General features: G+C 43.1%; 1 protein-coding gene across 1 annotated transcript in view; it reads right to left on the bottom strand.

Moving 5' to 3' along the window:
* UGCG (UDP-glucose ceramide glucosyltransferase) overlaps positions 1-20,804 on the bottom strand; it is a 37,615-nt gene extending 16,811 nt beyond the window's left edge. The window contains exons 1-2 of the mRNA XM_080820136.1: positions 20,277-20,804; positions 781-922 (exon numbers count right to left, since the gene is read on the bottom strand). Of these exons, the coding sequence (XP_080676262.1) occupies positions 781-922; positions 20,277-20,374 (240 nt within the window). The 5' untranslated portion in view covers positions 20,375-20,804. The remainder of the gene's footprint in view (positions 1-780; positions 923-20,276) is intronic.
* Between the last annotated feature and the right edge of the window lie 2,019 nt (positions 20,805-22,823).

Here is a 22,823-nt window from a genome sequence, read left to right as displayed (position 1 = left end):
CACTAATATAAAAAACAACACTAAAAAAATAACCAAATTATACTCATGTCTACATACTTAATAAGAGGTGTATAAAGGCAACATCATATCTGTGTCTTCTCTATTCTTTTTCATTGATGCTACCAACAAAAGTACAAGCTAAAAGGGTGAAAACCTGTCACCATGAGAAGTGTGGTGTATTATTTTCCTTCTCACGATTTCAGATGTCCTAAAGAAATAGGAGGGGAAGAGCCTCCAAATGGCAAAAACTATGGACAAACTGAGACACTGAGGGTCAAAACAGACACAAGCAAACAGGGACCTAGGGGGAAAATTCACATGGACCAAAAAATCAAGCAGCTACCTGCTTGAAATGTAAAGACACATTCAAAAGCAGTGTTTCAAGCAATTTAAAAAGCTGCAATAAAGCTAGATACATAATCTCTTGATTTAGTAAGTTGTCCTAAGACTACAGGTTGAATATTAAAGGGAAGAGATAAAAAGAGGGGGCACCTGGGTGGCTCAATCGGTTAAGCCTCTGCCTCCGGCTCAGGTCATGATCTCAGGGTTCTGGGATGGAGCCCTGCATCAGGCTCTCTGCTCAGCGGGGAGCCTGCTTCCCTTCCTCTCTCTCTGCCTGCCTCTCTGCCTACTTGTGATCTCTGTCTGCCAAATAAAAAAATAAAATCTTTAAAAAAAAAAAAAAAAGATGCCTCTCTAAGCATTTATCACAAGAGAAAAGCACCCCCCTCAAAAAAAAGAGGTCTCACCCATACCTAATGAGTACAAGGTTGTACTTACTTTGGGGTAATCCAATTCGAAGAAGGTCTCCAAGTTGTTGATTAGGTTAGGATCTACTCCTTTCAGTGGCTTTAGAAGAGACACGCCGGGGAGCTTGCTATATGGCTGTTTGTCTGTTGCCTTCTTGTTGAGGTGTAATCGGCTAAAAAGCAAAGGATATATACATCATTTCTGGAGAACGCATTAGTGCTAAATCAGTATAACGGGTTAAGCTATCAAGAAATTACTAAATACTCAGTTTTAAAAAGCTATCTGAAAATGAAGGAAAGTAACCAGATAAATGTCTAGAAACATTTATCTAGTTAGGAAAACCGGAACTAAGCAGAATGAATGTTCCGATGAAGCCTGGAGCTTAAGACTGTGGTTTATGCTTCGAGAACTATGCCCAGCAGAGAGTACGCAGCCAATAAATAAATACATGGTGAAGAAATGAATTATAGTGTAAGCCCACATATTAACTGCCCTTCCTCCCTGCCTGCCATCTATGTGGACCAAGAACTGTAACAACGGGGGGGGGGGGTCCCTATCTTCCCCAGAAAGAGGGAGAAATGTAACCAGAAAAATCTGAGAAATCTTTTAAGAAGCAGTCCACACAACACACAACTGAAAGAAGTACAACGCTGCCAGCATGGCAAGCAAGCAAATGGGATAACTAGGAGACCTCCTGATACTCACAAGATCAGAACGGCAGGAGTGGAACAGAGTGAATTTCAAAGTTAAGGGGAAAAAAATCTCTATGATGAGCAAAATGTCTATTAATGACATTGGAAGATATACTGGTGCCACCAAAACACAAGTCAGTTGGCCAAGGTTCTCCAAGCTGGTCCATCCCAAGGGTACGACAGCACAGGGCTCCTAAGGAGGGAAGCCATGCTGTTTAATGAGAGAATGTGCCCTGGTTAATGTTCGTGGCGTGAAAACAAAGAGAAGAGATGCCTTTCAGCAGAGTGGTGATGTTTCTAAAGGAAGTCACTGAAGTCTTTCCTCTTTCTCATAAGCAAGTCTCCAAGCACTCGACAGTAATTAGAGGTTAGAACAATCACGGGACCATGCACAAGATATTTTAAGACACACGTTCTTCCACATTTTAACATCTCTGAAATCGAAGGCATCTTAACAATTGGTGGCAGCCAGATGGCAGTCCTAAATTAGTAGCATGAAAACCAACCAATGAAACCTTCTAGAAGATCAAGAAAATGCCAGCATCAATGCATCTCTGAGTCGATGAAATACACTATTAATCCATGAATGACTTCTGAAAGTACACCACTAACGTCAGGCAGAGCAGTGAGCCATGCGCTCATGCTCAGCTAATTGAAGGGCAGGGATGTGCCACAGAGAACATCTGATGTTTCAGATAAGGCCACAGGACATTTCACAGAAAGAAAACGGGTTACCTACAATGGAAAACATTTAAAGCAGTAAGAGATTTTTTTAAAGAACAAGATGGTATCAATATCAGATCTACAGCCCCCAAATGCTGGAAAATAATGGGGCGCCATTTCCAGTAGTCTGCATGGTGCAGTTACTGCGCAAGTTGTTTTACTGGTCTGCCATGAGAAGAAATGGAAAGAAAGTGTTTAGAAACATTTACAGCAATCTGACATTTACATGCCATCCAAGCACGTGATCAGTGTTTATTTTTATTGCAGTTTACCAAAGTATCAGTCCGTGCCAGACTGGAAAAATTTTAAAGAGCTGTTGCCCTGCCATAGATAGTTTGGAAAATATTCATCTAGCAAGTTCATCGAGAGGCTGGACAGAGGTAAAAATCACGATCTAAAATTTATATAACCACTGGGGCACCTGGGTGGCTCTGTTGGTTAAGCGTCCGAATCTTGATTTCAGCTCAGAGGTCATGATCTCAGGGTCATGGGATTGAGCCTGTGCTGAATATGGAGACTGCTTAGGATTCTCTCTCTCCCTCCCCGCAACCCCACACACATGCATGTACTCTCTCTCTCTCTAAAAAGATAAAATAAGGGGTGCCTAAGCAACTCCATTGGCTAAGCAACGAACTCTTGATTTTGGCTCAGGTCATGATCTCAGGTTATGAGACTGAGTGTGAAATGAAGCCTGGTTCAGATTCTCTCTCTCCCCGCTCCCCAACACTGCCACTCTCATGTGCATGCATTCTCTCTCTAAAAAAACAATAAAAATAAATGAAACAAAATTTATATAACCACAAAAATGACCACTATTCCATACCTAACAAAATGGCAGACTGGAGATATTTGGAGAAACCTATCCCATACAGAACATATAGACTGCTGGAGAAAAAAAAGTTTATATATTTAATTGATTGACAGTAATATTCACATGGTTCAAATCACTGAAGATATTATGACAGTCACATGAAAGAAGTCTCCCCGTCACCCCTGCCCCCCAGGCTCAGCATTATTAGTTTCTTACGCATCTTTCCAGAAACTTAAAAAAAAAAAATTGCATATACAAGCCAACACACACGTACAAATTCTTACATAATATTTATAATGTTTAACACAGATGCATTAAAAGCATGTTTTAAAGTACGTAACAGGGACGCCTGGGTGGCTCAGTTGGTTGGGCGGCTGCCTTCGGCTCAGGTCATGATCCCAGCGTCCGGGGATCAAGTCCCACATCGGGCTCCTTGCTCTGCGGGGAGCCTGCTTCTCCCTCTGCCACTCTGTCTGCCTGTGCTCACTCTCTTTCTCTCTCTCTTTCTGACAAATAAATAAATAAAATCTTAAAAAAAAAAATAAAAAAATAAAGTATGTAACAGAACTGTTAGGAAAATAAAGGAAACCTCCCAGGTCGGAAACGAGGAGAAATCTCGTGAGTGAGGGAGAGCTGGCTGCTTGGCCCAGGGCCATCTGTTGGTCCGTGATGATCCAGAGATAGAGATAAGCCTGAGACAAGAATGAGGGAACTCTGTTCTGTCCACCTTGTGGAAATATGGAATCTCTGAAAGGCAAAGTAGAAAAATGCTGGCCCACAGTAGGAAGATGGGGATGTTGCCTTCTTGGATTCACTCCTGAATAAAGTGGAATAAAAGGAAAAAGTCTGCCAAGAGAACACCCAACCACATGGGTTTGGAACCCAAAAGGCAAACTACCTGTGCTGCTTGAACAAAACCCAAGAGAAATAAAAATTATAATCACTGACACTAGAAACTCAATAGACAGTACAGAAGAATGCATATACAGTTCAAAAGAGAACTGGAGAACTGGAATCTAGATTCAAAGAAATTATTCAGGATGTGCCACATTCTGAAGGCACAAAGAGAATGGGACGAAAAGACACTGAAATCATGGAAGAGTTTGAGACATAGAGGATAAAAAGGCCTGAAATCCCAGGAACTTTTCATCTCTTCCCACTGCATGATCATTAAGTGCTATTAAATTCATCAAAACATGCACGAGTTAACGACCAATACAGAGAAATCCAGCCTACTAACCCAATGAATTTGGCAAGTCTTCAGATTAAAAACAACAAGCATAACTTAAACTAAAGATATTATGACAGTCACATGAAAGAAGTGAAAGAACTAAAATAGTCTAGAATTGATTCCATTTCCCCTTTCCCCCCTTCTTTATTAAGACATTTTACTTTAAATGCTAATACAGATATACCTTCTATCCTTTGGAGATCTTTTCATATCAAGAATGCAATACTTTATCAGACACATTCTGACTCACCCAACATCAATGAAGCTGTCTCCAGGTTTATGATGAAGAGAACTGGTTAATACTGTATCTGAAATTTCTACTCAAAATAACTATAACCCAAACTGTATCATGGGACCTTTAAAAAAAATTCCCATTTGTGTTTCTCCCATATCTATCTCTCCTCTCCCACCCCCCAATATTTCATACCCCAAGGAGTCATCTCGTGGAGTATACCCTAGGATACAAGAATCCTACTTAGGAGAATACTGTTTCGATTTACCTAACACAACTGACAAAGCCCCTTGTTACAAATTAGGTGAAATGTTTATCAAAAACAGTAAAATATCCATTAAGTCACACACAAAATCACTCGGCACTGTGTTTACCACACAGTGGTGTTCCACTACTACTTAGCATTCCCCTCCTGAACAATCACTTTTGAACCCCAAATGTACACCAGCCATTATCCTGTGCACTGGTGATAATGGCGATGAACAGGGGAATTCCTGACTGTCAGGGGGCTGCAGTCATATGGGGGAGTCGCACATGTACACAAGCTCTTCCCCATATAAAACTGTTATAGTCAACCAAGCTATGTTCTAAAGCAAGAAATACATTAACTTGGCTTGCCACCCGGAGAAATGATGCTGGTGGGTGCCTTGGCCATAGCCAGTGTTTTGTAAACCAATCAGTATTTTTCAAAATATGATCAACAGCCTATTTGCCCAGAGTCTCAAAAAGTGGCCTGAGTGGTGGAGTCCTCCAAGTGGGGTGGCTATGACAGGGTCTACAAGGGTTACTGGTTTCAAACCAGTTTTAACTTTGGTATCTCAAGGCAGGGGTTCTGGATCACTTAGAACTGAACTTGAGCCCAACGCATCCACACACTGGCCAGGCTTTATCATGGGTGCCCATTTCCACTGTTGGCCTAGTGCAGGTGTCTTGCTTTCTGTCAGGATCCTTCAGTTTCTACACTGGGAATCCAGTTCTTCCTCCCCATCATGCATTTGGCTTGCGGGCCTGTCCTTCTTGTAGAGGGTGGAGGATGGGATTTTTTACTGATGGGTAACACACATATACAGTAAAGACACATGTAAGTATACAGCACAATGAATTTCCTCAGAGTGAAACACACATGTAACCAGTGTACCCAGATCAAGAAGCAGAATATCACCGGAACCCCAGAAGCCCTTGGCATGTCCCCAACTAACTACCCTCCTCCTCAAGGGTAACCACTATCTTGATTTCCAACACACTAATTCTGCCACCATTAAAATTTTATCTAAATGGAATCCCATAGGATGTACTCATTTGTGTCTGGTTTCTTTGACTTCAATGTTTGTGAGACACATCTTTGCTGTTACATTTAGTTAGAGTTCATTCACTTTTTTTAAAAGATTTATTTATTTATTTATTTTCAAGAGGGAGCGTGGGCAGCGGGAGAGGGATAAAGAACCTCAAGCCAACTTTGCAGAGCATGGGGCCTGACACAGGGCTCAAGTTTACGACCCTGAGATCATGAACTGAGCCCAAATCAGCAGTCCGACGCTCAACCGACTGTCTCACTCAGGTGCACCTAGTTCTTTCATTCTTATTACAGCATGTATTCCTTGTATTAATACACCACACTTTATTTAGTTACTTTCCGTTGATGGGCGTTTGGGTTATTTCCAATTTGGGGCTAATACACATAGTCTGCAGCCTTGTCTCTGTCCTTACAAAAGTATCAAAAACCCTGGCCTAAACACCACCCCACCCCTGGACTTAAAACTTTCAGACATGATGAAGAAACAGGACTGGATTTGCTGGCCCACCTGAAGCAATTTTTAAAAAATCAGATAAAATATGGGAAACAATGGTTTTTTAAGATAACCAGACATAAGGTAAAGAAGGACACCGGCTCCTGTGACATGGAAAACAAATGAAGTAACTCCAACTGCCCCAGCTTACTGCCTAGAAACAATTTCCAGGCCAGGAGACTAGTGTTTTTCAAAATTTATATACATAATGCCCAGAGGTAAAAGTCGCAGCTTAACGGACCAGTTCTAGAACTTCAGAATCTGTATTTTCACAAGCATCCCAAATGATTCCGTTGCAGGCCAGCAGTGAGCCACATTACAGTAGACTATAAATTCTCCAGGCTCCAGCAAAATAATGATAAACAGTACATGCATCTCAATTAAAAAAAAAAACAACCCACCGGCTAAATAAAAGTAAACATATACAGAGCTCAGAAGGTAAGGTTAGTTCAGAGATAAAAATACAGAGCCCTCCAGAGTTTGTTAAATACATGAGCTCTCGCAGGCAGAGTGTGCCATCAGCAGTTAGCCACAGATCAATGTAACTGAGAGAGGGCCAGTCATGCACAAAGGGGACTGTGAGTAAGTAACCCAAGAAGCAGAAAGATAGGCAGGAAGAAAGGATTTAGTAAAGAAGGCTTTATTTGGCTAAGCTGTCTCTCTTTTTGAAAGTGTTCAAAGGGGGCACCTGTGTGGCTCAGTGGGTTAAGCCTCTGCCTTCCGCTCAGGTCATGATCTCAGGGTCCTGCGATCAAGTCCCGCATCGGGCTCTCTACTCGGCGGGGAGCCTGCTTTCCCCTCTTTCTCTGCCTGCCTCTCTGCCTACTTGTGATCGATCTCTCTCTCTCTCTCTCTCTCTCTCTCTGTCAAATAAAATAAATAAATAAAATCTTAAAAAAAAAAAGTGTTCAAGGAAGAGCAATAGTGAATGCAGCTGAGAGGTCAAGACAAGATCTGGAATTTTCCCCCAACTGTGTGGACTTGGGGGCCCCTGGAGCACGGTGGGCAGGGGCAGGTCAATGAAAACAGGCTGAGAAGCAAATGAATGAGAAGTGCAATGTGGTAACAGTTTCTCCTGAGATCTGATCTGAGTAAATTACTCTGGCCAAAGGAACTAGATGGAGAAAGGTTTTTCAGTTTAATTTTGGAAAAATAATTTTCTTCTTTAGTACCTGAACACACAGAGTAAGGGGAACAAGCCAGTCAAAGGTAAAGAGAGACAACATTTAAAATAATTAATGGCACACTGGGACCCACGATGTGGAGCAGGAGTTAGGAAAATCTGACAAGACTGAGGTAGAAGGGTGAAGAGTTCGAGGAGGTTCTGCCAGTAATGGGTGACAGGGGCTAAATAAAGAAACAAAGCACTGCCAGACAGCACTGAAGGCTCGGCGGAGATCTGAGACCATGAATGTGTAGTAGTACTAACCCACGTGGCTGTGTGCTTGCCCTCTGCGGGATTTTGAAAGTTGAGAAGCTATAAATTGTAAGATGGGCTCAGGATAACAAGGCAGACTGATAGGAGGGAAGGCGAGGGGCAAGATGATGGAGTGATGAACTCTTGAGTTCTGGCGAGAGGGAGAATCTGACAAAACCAAGAGATAACAGGTGGAGGCCACAACTGTGGACAGACAGCCTAGGGGGTTGTTCTCAACCTTGACTGCACAAGAAAATCACCTGGGGCTTTATTTAAAAAAAAAAAAAAAAAAGCCTGCTGCTCAAACCGCTAAGACCCAGGTAAGCAGTTTTTTTTTTTTTTTTAAGGCCTCCCCTGGGGACTCCAAAGGGCAGCCCGAGCTGAGAGCCATGGACTGGGAAGACTAGTAACTGTGAGATGAGAAGGACGCGGGAAGGGGTGGAAGCAAAGATCAGCAGTTCCGGGACGGCGGAGAACAAGGCGGCCGTGAAGCAGCAGTTCAGGTGGCGTGAGAATGGGAAAAGCTGCAGAAAAGGAGGAGGGGTCCCTCCACAGAACTCTCAGCGTCGCCAGTTATCAGAACCTCAAGCCTAAGTCCCGCACAGACACTCTATCCCTGTGGATTACTTCCGGGGTTATTTTTAGGTTATCACTGGCCGTACAGAGCGGCACACTGGTTTCAGAGCCTGGGCTGGAGCAGATCGCCTGGATTTTTATGCCAGTTTCACAGCAAAGTAACTGAGTATCCTTGGGTAAAATACTTCTTTATCTCATTTTTTTTTTTAAGTGTGGACAACTAGTGAGAAATAGAGGAGACTAAGCCACACAGTAAGCATTCAATGATAGCTAGTACTGCCAATTTTTTTAAAAACTGCTAATTTCAAGGACATTTCCCACTTCTCTGAGTTACCATAGTTTACTTCTCTGAGTTACCATAGTTCTAGTAAGAGATTTAGAACTGTCAAACATTGATGAGGCTTATACACCAGAATGGAAGAACTGGAAACTCATATATATATTTAAAGATTCTTTCATAGATATTTAAATATTAAGCCATTATGTTGCGGTTTTTAAATATATTTTTATTTTTTAAAGATTTTGTTTTTAATTCATCTCTATACCCAATGTGGGGATCAAACTCACAACCCCAAGATCAAGTCTGTCAGGCTCCATGGACTGAGCCAGCCAGGTGCCCCCATGTTGGTGTCTGTTGTTTTTTTTTTTTCCTTTGAGAGCGAGCGAGAGACCATGAGCACTTGAGGGGTATGGGGCAGGTGGAGAGAGACACTCTTAAGCAGGCTCCGCATAGCACTCAGTCTTGTGACCCTGAGATCATGACCTGAGCTGAAATCGAGTTGGACGCTTAACTGACTGAGCCACCCAAGCTCTCCGGGTGGGGGTGAGGGGGTTAAAACATAAAACAACCCTTGTGTATTAAGAAAGATAAAAGGGGAAAGGAGAATCATCAAAAGTCCCAAATCATGGTTAAAACAAAGTAGAAAGAGGGCATAAGACAGATTTAATGTAAAGTTTAAATTATATGCAGCATTTAGGCTAAAATTATATTCAAAGTTAAAATTGTCCCCAATATTTAGGAACCAATTTAAAGTTCTACAGAGATGATCCAAAAGCACAGAGACAACGGAAGTACAACAGAGAGGAACATTAAATATCACCAATGAGCCACTGAGAGTGGCCTGAGCTCTCCTTTTAAACCGCTGGAAACGTTCTCCACTGGGCAGAGGTGCTGCATAGTCCTGGCTTCTCTGAATTCCACTACCCTCATAGCCTCACTGGAAATGTGGGATTCCAGTGCTACAAGAACCCTTCCCCTGGCTCTGCGAGAGGGAGAGCTTGCCACGCTCAGAGTGGAGAGAAGGCCAGACACAATAAGCAGAGTAACTCCCAGTTACTATGTAATCCGAGCACACTGCTTCTAGGACGGAGACGTTCTGAGGGATTCCAGATGACAGTGTTTTGTTGACCATAAAATCACCAAGCCCAGGGCGGTACCCAGAGCAAACGCTACAAGGCACCCTTCTCCTGCTAGTCCAGGCCAGAGGGAGGCCCCTCCACACCACCCCTAACACCTGGAAAGCTCTCAATCCAATGGTAGCATGTCCCAGGCCTCAGGCCCAGCAGAACCATTAATTTGGGACTTTGATAATAATCTTAGTTCTTTATGAAACAGAATCTCCCCTAACACCTATGTCCATTTGATTTTCAGATATTTTATTGTATTATATTTTCAGTAACACACTAGATATAAAAGGAATGCACCTCCTCTACATCCGGTCAATGTTTTTGATTTATTTCATTTTTAAAGACTAAAATGATCCTGAAATGTGACTGAGCAATGCTGGGGAGACAGAAAGCACAGTTAAAGTTCCGTATGTCACTCCGAGGAATGATTTCTGAATTAAAGTCTCAATCAGAAGGTAGTCACTGGGGTGCCTGGGTGGCTCAGTGGGTTAACCCTCAGTGGGTTAAGCCTCTGCCATGGTCTCAGGGTCCTGGGATTGAGCCCCGCATCGGGCTCTCTGCTCAGCAGGGAGCCTGCTTCCTCCTCTCTCTCCGCCTGCCTCTCTGCCTACTTGCACGCGCTCTCTCTCTCTGTCAAATAAAATAAAATAAAATAGAAGGTAGTCACTCTGTCACAAAACTCGCATTCCTGTAATTAAGGCCCATCACCATGGGGGGGGGGTGCTCACAGCAGGCACGGGCACCTGCAGGGGTGCCCATGCCAGCAGGGCGATGGGAGCAGGGGAGCTTCCTCAGAGTAAGTGAAGTCCGAAAAGTCGTGAGGGATGAATCACAGGCGAAAAAGAGAGAGGCCTTCAGGGCCCTGCTTTCCACTGTGAGCTAGAAGGACATCTATTCAGGGAACACTTAAAAGGACTCCAAGCATCTGTTAAGAAATATTCAAATATTCGGAAGTTCTGCTGGATTTTATAGCAGCTTTAGCTTGATGAGACCTAATCGCCTCTTGGCAGTAGGGTTTTCAACTTCTGAGCTGCTGGAATGGCCTTCTTTTATCTTAGGTGATTTTTATTTCCTAAGAGCTCAGTCTCTAAAATTGTTACTCTTTCTATGGCTTACTGTTTCATCCGTCTAAGCTTGTAGTTCCCCCTCCCTGCTTCCTCTCAAGTTTTTGATTTGATAGGGCGTACCATTTCAAATGATTTATTTTACCAGTTCCTATCCTAATTTCATTCAGGAGGCAAGCCTGGTGCGAAGGGAAAGTCCCTAGAGGGAGGGCAGGGTGTGCCCCTTCTGTGGGCGGGCAGCAGCGTCTACAGCGATCTTAATTTTTTTTTTTTTTTTAATTTATTTGACAGAGATCGCAAGTTGGCAGAGAGGCAGGCAGAGAGAGAGGGGAGAAGGAGGCTCCCCGCTGAGCAGAGAGCCCGACGTGGGGCTTGATCCCAGCACCCTGGGATCATGACCTGAGCCGAAGGTAGAAGCCTTAACCCACTGAGCCACCCAGGCGCCCCGTCTACAGCGATCTTAATGCGAAGCGATAATGCGAAGCGACACCTCCTGGAGAGGCAGCCCAAGATCCTCCGGCAAGGCTTCCAAGGGAGAACGTGGATTCCTTGAGAGCAAAGTTCACCTGGCTTACCAGCCCCAGACCGTGCTTTTTTACAGTTCTGCTCCGTGGCTCCCTTGAACCAATTTATCTGATTCTCGGAATTTATCTCCTCTGCTCCGTGCCACCAAGCTTGCTAATATGTGAAATGAGGCTGACTGCTGTATCAGCAGGTCCCTTACTTCAGAGTCCCTGCCTGCGATTTCCCATGATTAAAGGCTTCTGTTGTTACTTGTGACTGTGCCCTGCAAGGCTGTTACCGTGTGTTTATGATCAGTATGTGTCATGACTCATGGTACTTCCGTAATGCACCGATCTTTTCAACAACAGCACTGCATCAAAATGGGATTCTTCAGCAACACAAAGCACACCTTCTGGTACAACCTGAACTCGGCAGAGACAAGCTTCCCCATGGAACACATCACAACCAACAGTGAGTTAGTGTTACGGGAAAACACAAACTTTTTCCACTGGATAGTAGACTTATATAACACAGAATACAAAAGATTCCGTTACCACTGAAAATAATTAACAGATCATTATTAATTTTACCCAAAACACCCCAACTCACTAACTCTTTTTTTTTTTAAAGATTTTATTTATTTGACAGACAGGGATCACAAGGAGGCAGAGAGGCAGGCAGAGAGAGAGGTGGGGAAGCAGGCTCCCTGCTGAGCAGAGAGCCCGATGCAGGGCTCGATCCCAGAACCCTGAGATCATGACCTGAGCCGAAGGTAGAGGCTTTAACCCACTGAGCCACTCAGGTGCCCCCCAACTCACTAATTCTTTGGGGACAAAAGAACTGGCCCTAGTGTAGGGGAAACAGAGCAAGCACAGAGCTTCGCTAATAGCAGCTAAGCAAGCCAGGCGCCCAGCAGAAGCTATGGTCCCAGTACACAGTGCTCAGAAACACAGGAGATCCTCAAACATACCATATGCTCACACTCTTCAAATAAAAGGAAACTAATGGGACTATCCCAATGCTCTTCTACAAAAGTCCCTAAAGCAGAATGTGATGTTTAAATTATTCTGTATATAAAATAAAATTTTGTGGATGGAGGAAAAGCGGGGGCACGGATGATTTGCACACCAACTGAGGAGAGCACTGGGTTCTGCACCCTCTGAAAGTCAGATCTTAGCGTAAAGATTATTTATCACCAGACAGGCATTCATTCCCATAGGAAAACCCTGGGGAGGGGGAGGGATTCAGATTTGTAAGTAAACATTAACAGAACCCTGTTTCCTATTTTAACATTATTCATTAGAAATAATGAAATAAAGATTCCATTTGGTCCAATAAATTTCACTGAAGCCCATCATGGCTAAAAACATCCCCAAATCTGACCACCTACCTCAGATCACAAGGACCAAATGACACTAAACTAATGACATTGAAAAATCCACCATTACTACTGGAAAAAATTCAGAGTTCATTCATTCAACCAGCAGTAACTGAGTGCCTAGTACACACTGGACATAGAACAGGAAATAAGACACTGCCCCTACCCTCAAGAGCTTACAATCTAATTGGGAAAAAGAGACAACGGAGCACACATTTACAATCTGGATGCATAAATTCAAAGCACTAAAATATAAGAGGTGCCTGGGACGCCTGAGTGGCTGTCAGTTGAGTATCTGCCTTTGGCTCCAGTCATGACCCAGGGTCCTGGGATGGAGTCCCAAATCAGGCTCCCTGCTTAGCAGGGAGTCTGCTTCTCCCTCTCCCTCTGTCTGCTGCTCCCCCTGCTTGCCCTCACTTCCCCTTCTCAGTCTCTGATAAATAAAATCTTAAAAAAGAATAAGAGGAAAAAAAAAAAAAGAAGAGGAGGAGGAGGAGGAAGAGGAAGAAGAGCCACTTAACACAGTAAATAGCTAAAGCCTAGGGGCTCCTGGGTGACTCAGTGGGTTAAAGCCTCTGCCTTCGGCTCAGGTCATGTCCCAGGGTCCCAGGGATTGAGCCCCGCATCAGGCTCTCTGCTCAGCAGGGAGCCTGCTTCCTCCTCTCTCTCTCTCTCTGCCTGCCTGTGATCTCTGTCAAATGAAAGAAATAAATAAAATAAATAAATAAAAGCTAAAGTGTAAACAAACTTGAATGAGTAGAAGTTAAACAAAAAAGGCGGGGGAGAGGAAAGGACAGAAAGAGAATTCTAAAGAAAACACACAGCATATTCAGGGGAATTTCAGTAATTCAATATTGCTGAAGAATTGGGGCACCTGGGTGGCTCAGTGGGTTAAGCCTCTGCCTTTGGCTCAGGTCATGATCTCAGGATCCTGGGATGGAGCCCCTCACTGGGCTCTCTGCTCAGCAGGAAGCCTGCTTCCCCCCTCTCTCTGCGGGCCTCTCTGCCTACTTGTGATCTCTCTCTGTCAAATAAATAAATAAAATCTTAAAAAAAAAATACACACACACACATATAGCTGAAGACTTATGTACAAGGGCTCAGTTCTCCAAGAACTATGCATGTCTCTTGTTAAGAAGCCTGAATGTTAACCTGAAGGCAGTGGGGGAACCATGGTAAAATTTTAAGCACATGGTCTAGTATTAGTGCTCCAGGAGGATAAGGCCGCATTAAGAAAGAAAAAGTAGAAATCGAGCAAGGCTGTGGGTAGAGATACCAGTGAATAGAGACAGTTTCACTTATCTAGAGTAGAGATAAAGGGTACTGCACTCCTGATGTAGGAAAAGGGTGGGATGATGGAGTTAACAGAACCATCACAGAATATTAATCACTACAACTGTCATTTTGCTTTTTAAAGCGATCACACTATCATCTAAATTTGGTATCTTCCCAGGCTCAGGTTAAAGGGGTTCAAGCGCCCACGTGGATGGAACTAGAGGGTATTATGCTTAGCGAAATAAGTCAATCGGAGAAAGACAACTATCATATGATCTCCCTGATATGAGGAAGTGGAGATGCAACGTAGGGGGTTTGGGCGGTAGGAAAAGAATAAATGAAACAAGATGGGATCAGGAGGGGGACAAACCATAAGAGACCCTTAATGTCACAAACCAAACTGAGGGTGGACGGGGGTGGGGGGATGGGGGGGTTATAGATATTGGGGAAGGTGTGTGCTAAGGTGAGTGCTCTGAAGTGTGTAAACCTGGCGATTCACAGACCTGTACACCTGGGGCTAATAATACATTATATGTTTATAAAATAATTTTTAAAAAGGGGGGGCTCAATTGCCTCATTCATTCTCCCGCAAGGTGTCCTGGCAGCAATGACCCTGACAGAGCAACACATGACCAAAGTCCAAGAGCATCCTCAGAACTGAACCTAGAAAAGAAACTCTCAACTCAGGTTCCACTATGGCTCAGAACACCTATGTATTAATTAATTTAAGGCAAAGATCATACTATCTAAAAATAACACTTGAAATGCTAAAATTTACATTAAAAACAATTAGTTTCTGATAGGATGTTCACAGACATCCTGATACAATAACTATTTAAATTCCACTGAAAAGCTAGGCAGCAAGTATAAAAGCTGCTGTGCTAAGAAGGTTTGAAAAGGTGTATGAACTTGAAAGGAAACTCCAGGGAAAGACCTCTGCTCTACCAGAGGGCAGTTAATATTTACAGATACAAGAAGTCTTTCCACACTAGCCTGGCACCTCCAGTCACTTAAAAGATAAAGCCTAGCCTGAACATTAGAACTTTACAAAGAGAGGACAAAAAATTATAATCCAATGAGATGGAGAAATGGAAAGAGAGGGAGAAAAGAAAAAATAGGGCGATGGAGGGAAAAAGGCAAGGTGCCTCGCTCAGATACTCTTATCATCCAGCAATATGGCTCCCAAGGGCTAAAAAGAGAAGAAAATTACTGGTTCCAGACTTTTGTAGGACTTCACTGCTGTTCCCAAGTTATCAAACCACACTAGCGCTCAAAAAGGAAAAAACTCAAAGATCACTTAACCAATTCTGCCTGAGGTTAGAATCATTAGTTATTTTTAGGGGAAAAAAAAAAATCTTGGGAATAAGAGCCCTGAATTTTAGGCTCTAATCTGACTATTATCTTGAATGCTATAGGCAGTAATCTCACAAAAGTCTGTCATCTAGAATATATTACAAAATGACTAAGCATCAGTTCAATATGAAAATTAGAAAGGAAGGCTGCCTCAGTGGGCTGGGCAACCCACTCTTGATTTTGGCTCAGGTCATGATTTCAGGGTAATGGGATGGAACCCCACATCGGGCTCCCTGATCAGCAGGAAGTTTGCTTCTTTCTCTCCCTCTGCCCTACCCCTGCCACTCATGGTCGCATTTCTCAAATAAATAAAATCTTTTTTAAAAAAGAAAAGAGTGGTTTTCTAGCTTGTAAATTATCTAAATTTTTTTAACTTTTTTTTTTTTTTTTTTAAGATTTTACCTATATGACAGAGACAGAGAGGACAAGGAGGCAAAGTGGCAGGCAGAAGGAGAGGGAGAAACAGGCTTCCCACGGACGAGGAGCCCCAAGCAACGCTTGATCCCAGAAGTCCTGGGATCATAACCTGAACCAAAGGCAGATGCTTAACCAACTGAGCCACCGGGGCACCCCTCATTTTTTTTTTTTTTTTTTTTAAATTGCAGGCTTACAGAAATTGTGAGACATCTGGGAAATCTGAGTAACTTGAGCAAGAACTATTTGTTGTATTAATCATATTAATCATATTTACTGTATTAATCCCCCCCCTTTTTTTTAGTTTCTTTATTTTTTTAGTAATCTGTACACTCAATATGGGGCTCAAATTCTCAACTCTGACATCAAGAGCTGCATGCTCTATCAACTGAGCCTGCCAGGTGCCCCTGCACTCCATTTTTTTAACACAGGCCAATACTTAGCTCTGTCACTTTCTAAGGGGACACAATTCAACAGAACTTTGAATCTAAATTAACTAGATAACATTAAACACTTTACTTAATTTTAAAAAATAACCAATTCATTTTTTAAAGTTTTTAGCTTTCCTTAGCCATTTACTATAGTATTTCCATGACTTAATAGCTTTTAACAATTAGGGGTCCGTGATTAATTTCTTTAATGTGACAACCAGATAATGGTGCAATGTAAGTTTTTGAAATAGGCTCCATTTCCACCAGTTGCAAGGGCAAAGTAGGAGAGTTTCAGTATTTGCTTATTTTATGTACACTTTACCTTATTTCAAAAAAGATTTGAGAGACACGGAACATGTGTTCAGAAAATATATTTTTCAAGAAAATACAGAATGTCAGCACACTGTTTTAACCAAAATATTGTTGCCAGTGTTCTTTAGCTTTCCTTGTCAAAATGTTAAGCTAACTAGTTTGCATTTTCACTAAAGACATTTTGGGGGGTGGGCCATAAACCGTACTTCTCTGCCAAAAATAACTCATTAAACTGGGCTGTATTTTTTTTTGTTTAAGATTTTATTTATTTATTTGACAGACAGATCACAAGTAGGCAGAGAGGCAGGCAGAGAGAGAGAAGGGAGGAAGCAGGCTCCCTGCTGAGCAGAGAGCCCAATGCAGGGCTCAATCCCAGGACCCTGGGATCATGACCTGAGCCAAAGGCAGAGGCTTTAACCCACTGAGCCACCCAGGTGCCCCAAACTGGGCTGTATTTTTATTTCAGTAAGAAAGTAATCAGACCAAACACCTAAGTAATTTTGAAAGTGGGACCAGAAGAAAGGAACTTATCCAAAAAAAAGAGGCGGGGGAGGGGGGATTAGGATTTAATTTATACATAAATTAAGCTGCTGACTATTTGCCCTATGTGGAATTACCCATTTCAGAAAAGTATTCACAAGATTCCTTTAATTAGCTGTTCATCATAATCTCTTATAAACTAATTGCATTTTCTTCTTCTATTTTCAGAATCCTGTTACTATCAGTCACAAAGGTAACTAATGAGGTATTAGAAAATAAATACAAAGCCTCTCTATAGTATTTTAACTAAGGTAAGTGTCTGCACTATTCTCAAACACAAAATATTTAAAGAAAACTCTCCTGTGCATCATTAAGCACAAAATAAATAAAACAACTATGGAGTTGTCTCTAACAGCACAGGTTATTTGGAATATTGGGCTATATCGCTAGCGTTCATTTTAATTAAAGAAGTATGACTTTATCATTATGTATATATAATTGAGGAGGGGATATATCATAGTCCTATGTTGAAAGACGTCAAATTTTCCCAAATTGAGCTGTAAATTTAACAATACCAATTAAAAACAAGATTAAAAATTGCACTTAAAAAACAAGATTACTTAGGGTCTTGAAAAAAATTTTAAACTACACCTTTAAGTAAAAATGTGTAAAAGCCAATAAAGTTTGGAAAAGAATGAGAGGTTTGCCTCACCAGTAGTAAGGTAATAAACTTCATTAATTAAAACAGTGGATACTAGTACAGGAATAGATCAATGAAATAGCACTGGGAGCCTTGAGACATATGTAAGTATACAGAAGAATTCAGTCTATAATAAAAACAGTATTTCAAAACCATGGAACAATCAAATAATAATCCACTAAGTGATTCAGGGACAAGTGCTAAATATTTAGGTGAACATAAAATTAAGGCTCTGGCTCTCATCATACCATGAACTAAAATGAGTACATCACATGATAAAATGTAAAAACAATACAAAACAAAGAAAATTCAAATTACTAAAGAAAAACAGATGTTAACTATATAATAATTGGAGGAATAGATATAAAATTACACAAGTCAGAAACATTTTTTAAAAAGCCCTGTGAACCCAAAACACAGGCACATATATTTTTCTCCATGTTAAATATATGAACATAGTTGAAAGACCAAAAAAAAAAAAAAAAAAAGCTAGGGAAAAAACCCAGCAACCTATCACAGAAAAACAATCTTCATATCAAGATTAATGGGGCAATGGATTGCAGCACAAAGGATTATGAGTATATAATTTACAACTAAACGTAACCAGCATGTCAATATATGAAAAACATTCAATGGAACCAGTAATTAAAGGAATGAAAAAAAAAGACAGAAAACAGTGAAGAGCCTGATATTTTAGTAAGGGGAAATGGGCACCATCATACATTGTTTCCAGGACTATGAACAGATACAACTTTCTACAGGGCAGTATGTATCAAAGTTTAAAATGCACAGGCTTCTGGCCCAGTAATTCCTCTTTCAGGGACATAAACTAAGGACATCCTCTCTCAAAATATACACATATGAATCCACCACAGTGTTGTTTGTAATCTCTATGAATTGATGACCTAAATATCAATTAATAACAATACATATTAGTACCTCATAAACAAAAATGTCACCATCTATTTAAAATGATGCAGAGATCATACATTTATTGACATGGAAAAAAATGGTCATAACACTTTACATGGAAACTCCATGTGAACAGGTTGGGCAAACCCTGGATGTCTCCTTCTGCAACCTTACTTCAAGAACCTAGAATAGTGCCTTGTACAAAAGAGCTTCCCAAAAAGCATTTGCTAAATAGATTAATTTTAAAAGCAAGCTACAGAACAATAATCATGTCGACTCCCCTTTCCTCTCTCTCCCTCCCTTCTCTCTCTCTACAGGCCCACGCGCACAAACACACACACACACACACACACACACACACACACACACGGTAGGGCAGTCACAAAAGGTTAACAAGGTAATGGAGTTTTGGTGTGTGTGTTTCACTTTCTTCTTTATTCCCCTCTGTAATGTCTAAATTCCTTACATAGTAGGCATTTTTTTTTTAATTTTTATGATTGGAAAAAAGTAACAAAATTGATTTTTAAGAACTCATACATTAAAAAAGAACTCCACAAAGTGTCCAGCGAGGACAGCTCACAAACTACAAAAACTAGTATCAGCAATATCCAAATTGGTATGTCTTCCACAATGTAGCATGTTTCTCTAATACCAGGAAATGCCACTCCATACTAACAAAATGCAGAATTTCCAAAAGAAAAAGCACATTTTTTCTGTAGTAAGAAAGGGGGGTAAAACAACAAATTTCTTAAACGTCCTTCTATCTCCTCTATTAACACATGCCCTCTTCTAGTTGGTGATAAAGATTACTATGTACAGTCATTTTTTTCTTTTTCAGACTAAAATGCCAGTGAGTCCACATCAAAAAAGTGCTCTATGCAATCTTTTCATTTCTTCAGAAAAATCGATTTTAAAGACATTTAAAAAACTAAAATATCAAACTTGCTACATACCCTCTGTCATCATTCATCCCACCACCCTGTTTTAAATTATTCACAGACTTTATCACGATATGAAATAACCTTTTTAGAATTTTTATTATCTGTCTCTCCCTTCCAGAATGTAAGCTCTATGAGGCCAAGAATTCTCTCCTCCTCACCACTGTGTCCCCAGTGAACGGCATCTAGTAGGCCTCAAGGAGTTATTTGTTGAATAACGAAAAAGGGGTGTGTGTGCGGAGGGGATAAATCTCAATAACACTATAAATAAGGAATTGGAGGAAAGGAAAGAAAACCACAATGAAATGTACAAGCTGACATTACTCAAGGCTGTAACATCAGCCCGGAGGTTTGGTGGACATTTTTTAAGCTGGACAGGTGCTCCACACCTTATCTAAAAGCATAGCGCTCTTTCAGGAAGAAGAAAATCCACAGGGAGGTCTCCGGGTAGCTGTGTGCAGCTCCCAGCAGAGTGGGAACGATCATCATCATAACAGAAATGTCGTCCAGGTCGAGAAAACAGCAACAGCAACAACATACTATACATCTTGGCCCAGATGAAAAATCAAACGAATCTCCAACACAATGAAACCAAGCAAGCAACCTTCCGCCCGACACGTAGAAAGAGCACAGTCTCCTTCCCCCCGGCCGTGCAGTCTCCCGCAGCCCAGCAAAACGCTTCCCTCACTCATCACTTTTCCCCCTCAAGGACCCCCGCCCCAGCTGGTCCAAGGGGAAAGGGAATGGGGGGAACCGTATGAGAATTAGCTTTCTCCACCCCCACCCGAACCCAATCCTCTCCAAAGCGCAATGCTTCCCACCTTCCCACCCTCCCACCCCGTGGCCCTGGCCCCCGGGCCAACGGCTCCTCCAGCAGCCCCTCACTCACGTGTAGATGATGGCCATGAAATGCATCAGCCACAGCACCAAGAAGAGGATGAACCCGAAGACGGCCATTCCCTCCAAGGCCAGGTCCAGCAGCGCCATCCCCCGGCCCGGCCCGGCCCGCTCCGGCCGCCGCCGCGGACCGCGCTCCCGCAGGAAGACAGGGTGGGCGCCCGGCGCGGGGGCGCAGGAGGGGAGAGGAAGGTGGGGAAAGGAAGGGGTGGAGGGGGGTGGGGACGGAAGGGGCGGGCAGGGCCTGCGCGCCCCGCCCGCGCGCACTCGTTCGCGCTCGGTCCTGGGCGCGCTCGCGGCTGCGGGCGCTGCGGTGGCCGGGCTCCGTGGTCAGAGCGGCCGCGGCCCGCGCTCAGGCTCGCCTCTCCACACACTCGCAGTCGCCGGCCGGACCCTGCGCGCCTGCAGCCCCGATGCCAACGCCCCGCCGCCTCGCCGTTCGGCCCCGGGCCGCCCAACTCCGCACCCTGCTCCGCCGCCGCAGCTCCGCGCACTAATCGAAACCGGCCGCCAGCGCTCCGACTCCCCGGCGCGCCCCGCCCCGCCTCGCCTCCGCCCACCGGAACGGCGGCGCCCGTCCCTCTAAGGGGCGGTACGCGCCGCGGCTCCCCGCCCACCCCGGCCGCCGGCGCGCCCGCTGCGTCACCGTCACTGTCGGGAGCGCGCCCCCGGGAGGCTTCTGCGGGACGCGAGCCTGCTTTCCCCGGGGGCTCCAGTCTCCGGCCGCGCCTAACCCTCGGCGTCGGGCGGCGGCGCCCCGGGGCGGCCAGCACTGCGGCGCTGCGCCGGCCTCCCTCGGCGGTGGCGGCACGTGACCCTGTGTCCGGCCCGAAGGCTGCTTGCCCTCTGTGGGGCTCCAGTGTTTCCGAGCGCCCCGCAGAAAGACACGGAGTTGTCTTTAAATCCAGCTTCCAAAGCTGTGTCTGCCGCTTCTCCGGCCCGTACTGCTCGGAGAGGCTTCGGCCCTCCTCCAAGCCACGTTCCTGGGCGCTTGGCTGTCCCATTGCCTTCCTCCCTCACTGCTTTTAACGCTGTGTTGTCTTGGATCGCAACCGACCCGAGAGCAAAATAATCTTATTCCTCACAGATCTGTAAGCACCATGGAGACAGTGGGTGATGTAAGAGAAATTCTCAACTCGGAATGTAAGGAATCAGTTAATATCAAAGTCCCCTAAGGCTACTGTCCTTTACGGTAGCCATACGGGGCTATTGAGCCCTTAAAGTGTGGCCGGTAGGTATTAAGGCGCCCTGTGCGTCTAAACCATACACAGGATGTCAAAGACCACCTCCTGAATAAATTTTGTTTTGATGACATGTCGAAACAATATTTTTGATATATTGGGTTAAATTAAAAATTATTAATTTTACTGTTTTTGTTGTTTTACTTCTCAAATGTGGGTAGCTATCAGAAAATTTTAAATTACACATGTGGACAGCGCTGCTCTAAAGTGTAAAGAAGCGGTGGCGCTTTGGATTGTAAATTAACTTAGCCTTTATCTTAATTTTAAATCAGTTCAGGGAGATGTTTTAATCTCGTACTAAATGTTTCTGTTTGTTTCTTTAGCCTGGATGAGTTTATATTGTTTCTTGATTGTTTTATGTTTAGACAGTGTTTATTATTTCAAGTGATTTCCTTTAAATAATCCATGACCTCCCTTGAGAGATTTCAGAATTGAATTCAATTTTGAAAAGAAGTTGGTTATTTTATCCTTGCAATTTATTATGTTTGATATTGATTAAATGAACTACCTTAATTTACAGTTAAACGGTAAGCTAGAGTCAGAGAAGAGTTAATGTCTGTACTGAGAAACAGTACTGCATTCACTATACTCTGTTTTACTGGGGTAAAGTCAGTAAGAAAGAACAATGTTTACAAATGAAAACCTCTATTGTTCAGACTTACTGGTTAATAAACTAAAGTTATAGCGGGATAGAATACTACCAGCAAATTAACTACAAATGAAAATTTTTAAAACATTGGCATTGTAGTTCATTAATTCTAGGATTCACTTTAAAAAGAAAAAGATATTTATTTATTTATTTATGAGAGAGAGAGAGAGAGAGAGAGAGCCCATGCCTATAGGGGGAGGGACAGAAGGGGGAGAGAGAATCTCAAGCATACCCCACAATGAGTGCAGACTCCTACTCCCTATGCAGGGCCTTGATCCCACAACCCTAAAATCTGAAGCTTAATCTGAATCTGAAGCTTAACCACTGAGCAACCCACGTATCCCTAGTTCTCACTTTAAAAAATACTTTAGCATAGGGCACCTGAATGGCTCAGTTGATTATGTCCCACTTTTGGTTTCAACTCAGGTCATGATCTCAGGGTTGTGAGATTGAGCGCCACCTCCTTAAGATTCTCTCTCTCCCTCTTCCCCTCTCCCTTCTTTAAAAAAAAAAAAAAAAAGCAAAAAACACCACTTTAGGGACACCTGGGTGGCTCAGTCTGCCTTTGGCTCAGGTCTTGATCTCAGGGTCCTGGGATCAAGCCCAGCATTGGGCTTCTCCCTCTGTCCATGCCCCCCACCCTATGCTC

The sequence above is a fragment of the Martes martes genome, assembly GCF_963455335.1.
Source record: "Martes martes genome assembly, chromosome: 12".
In the NCBI taxonomy this organism is placed as follows: domain Eukaryota; kingdom Metazoa; phylum Chordata; class Mammalia; order Carnivora; family Mustelidae; genus Martes; species Martes martes.
This window is presented reverse-complemented; position numbering and strand designations above follow the sequence as displayed.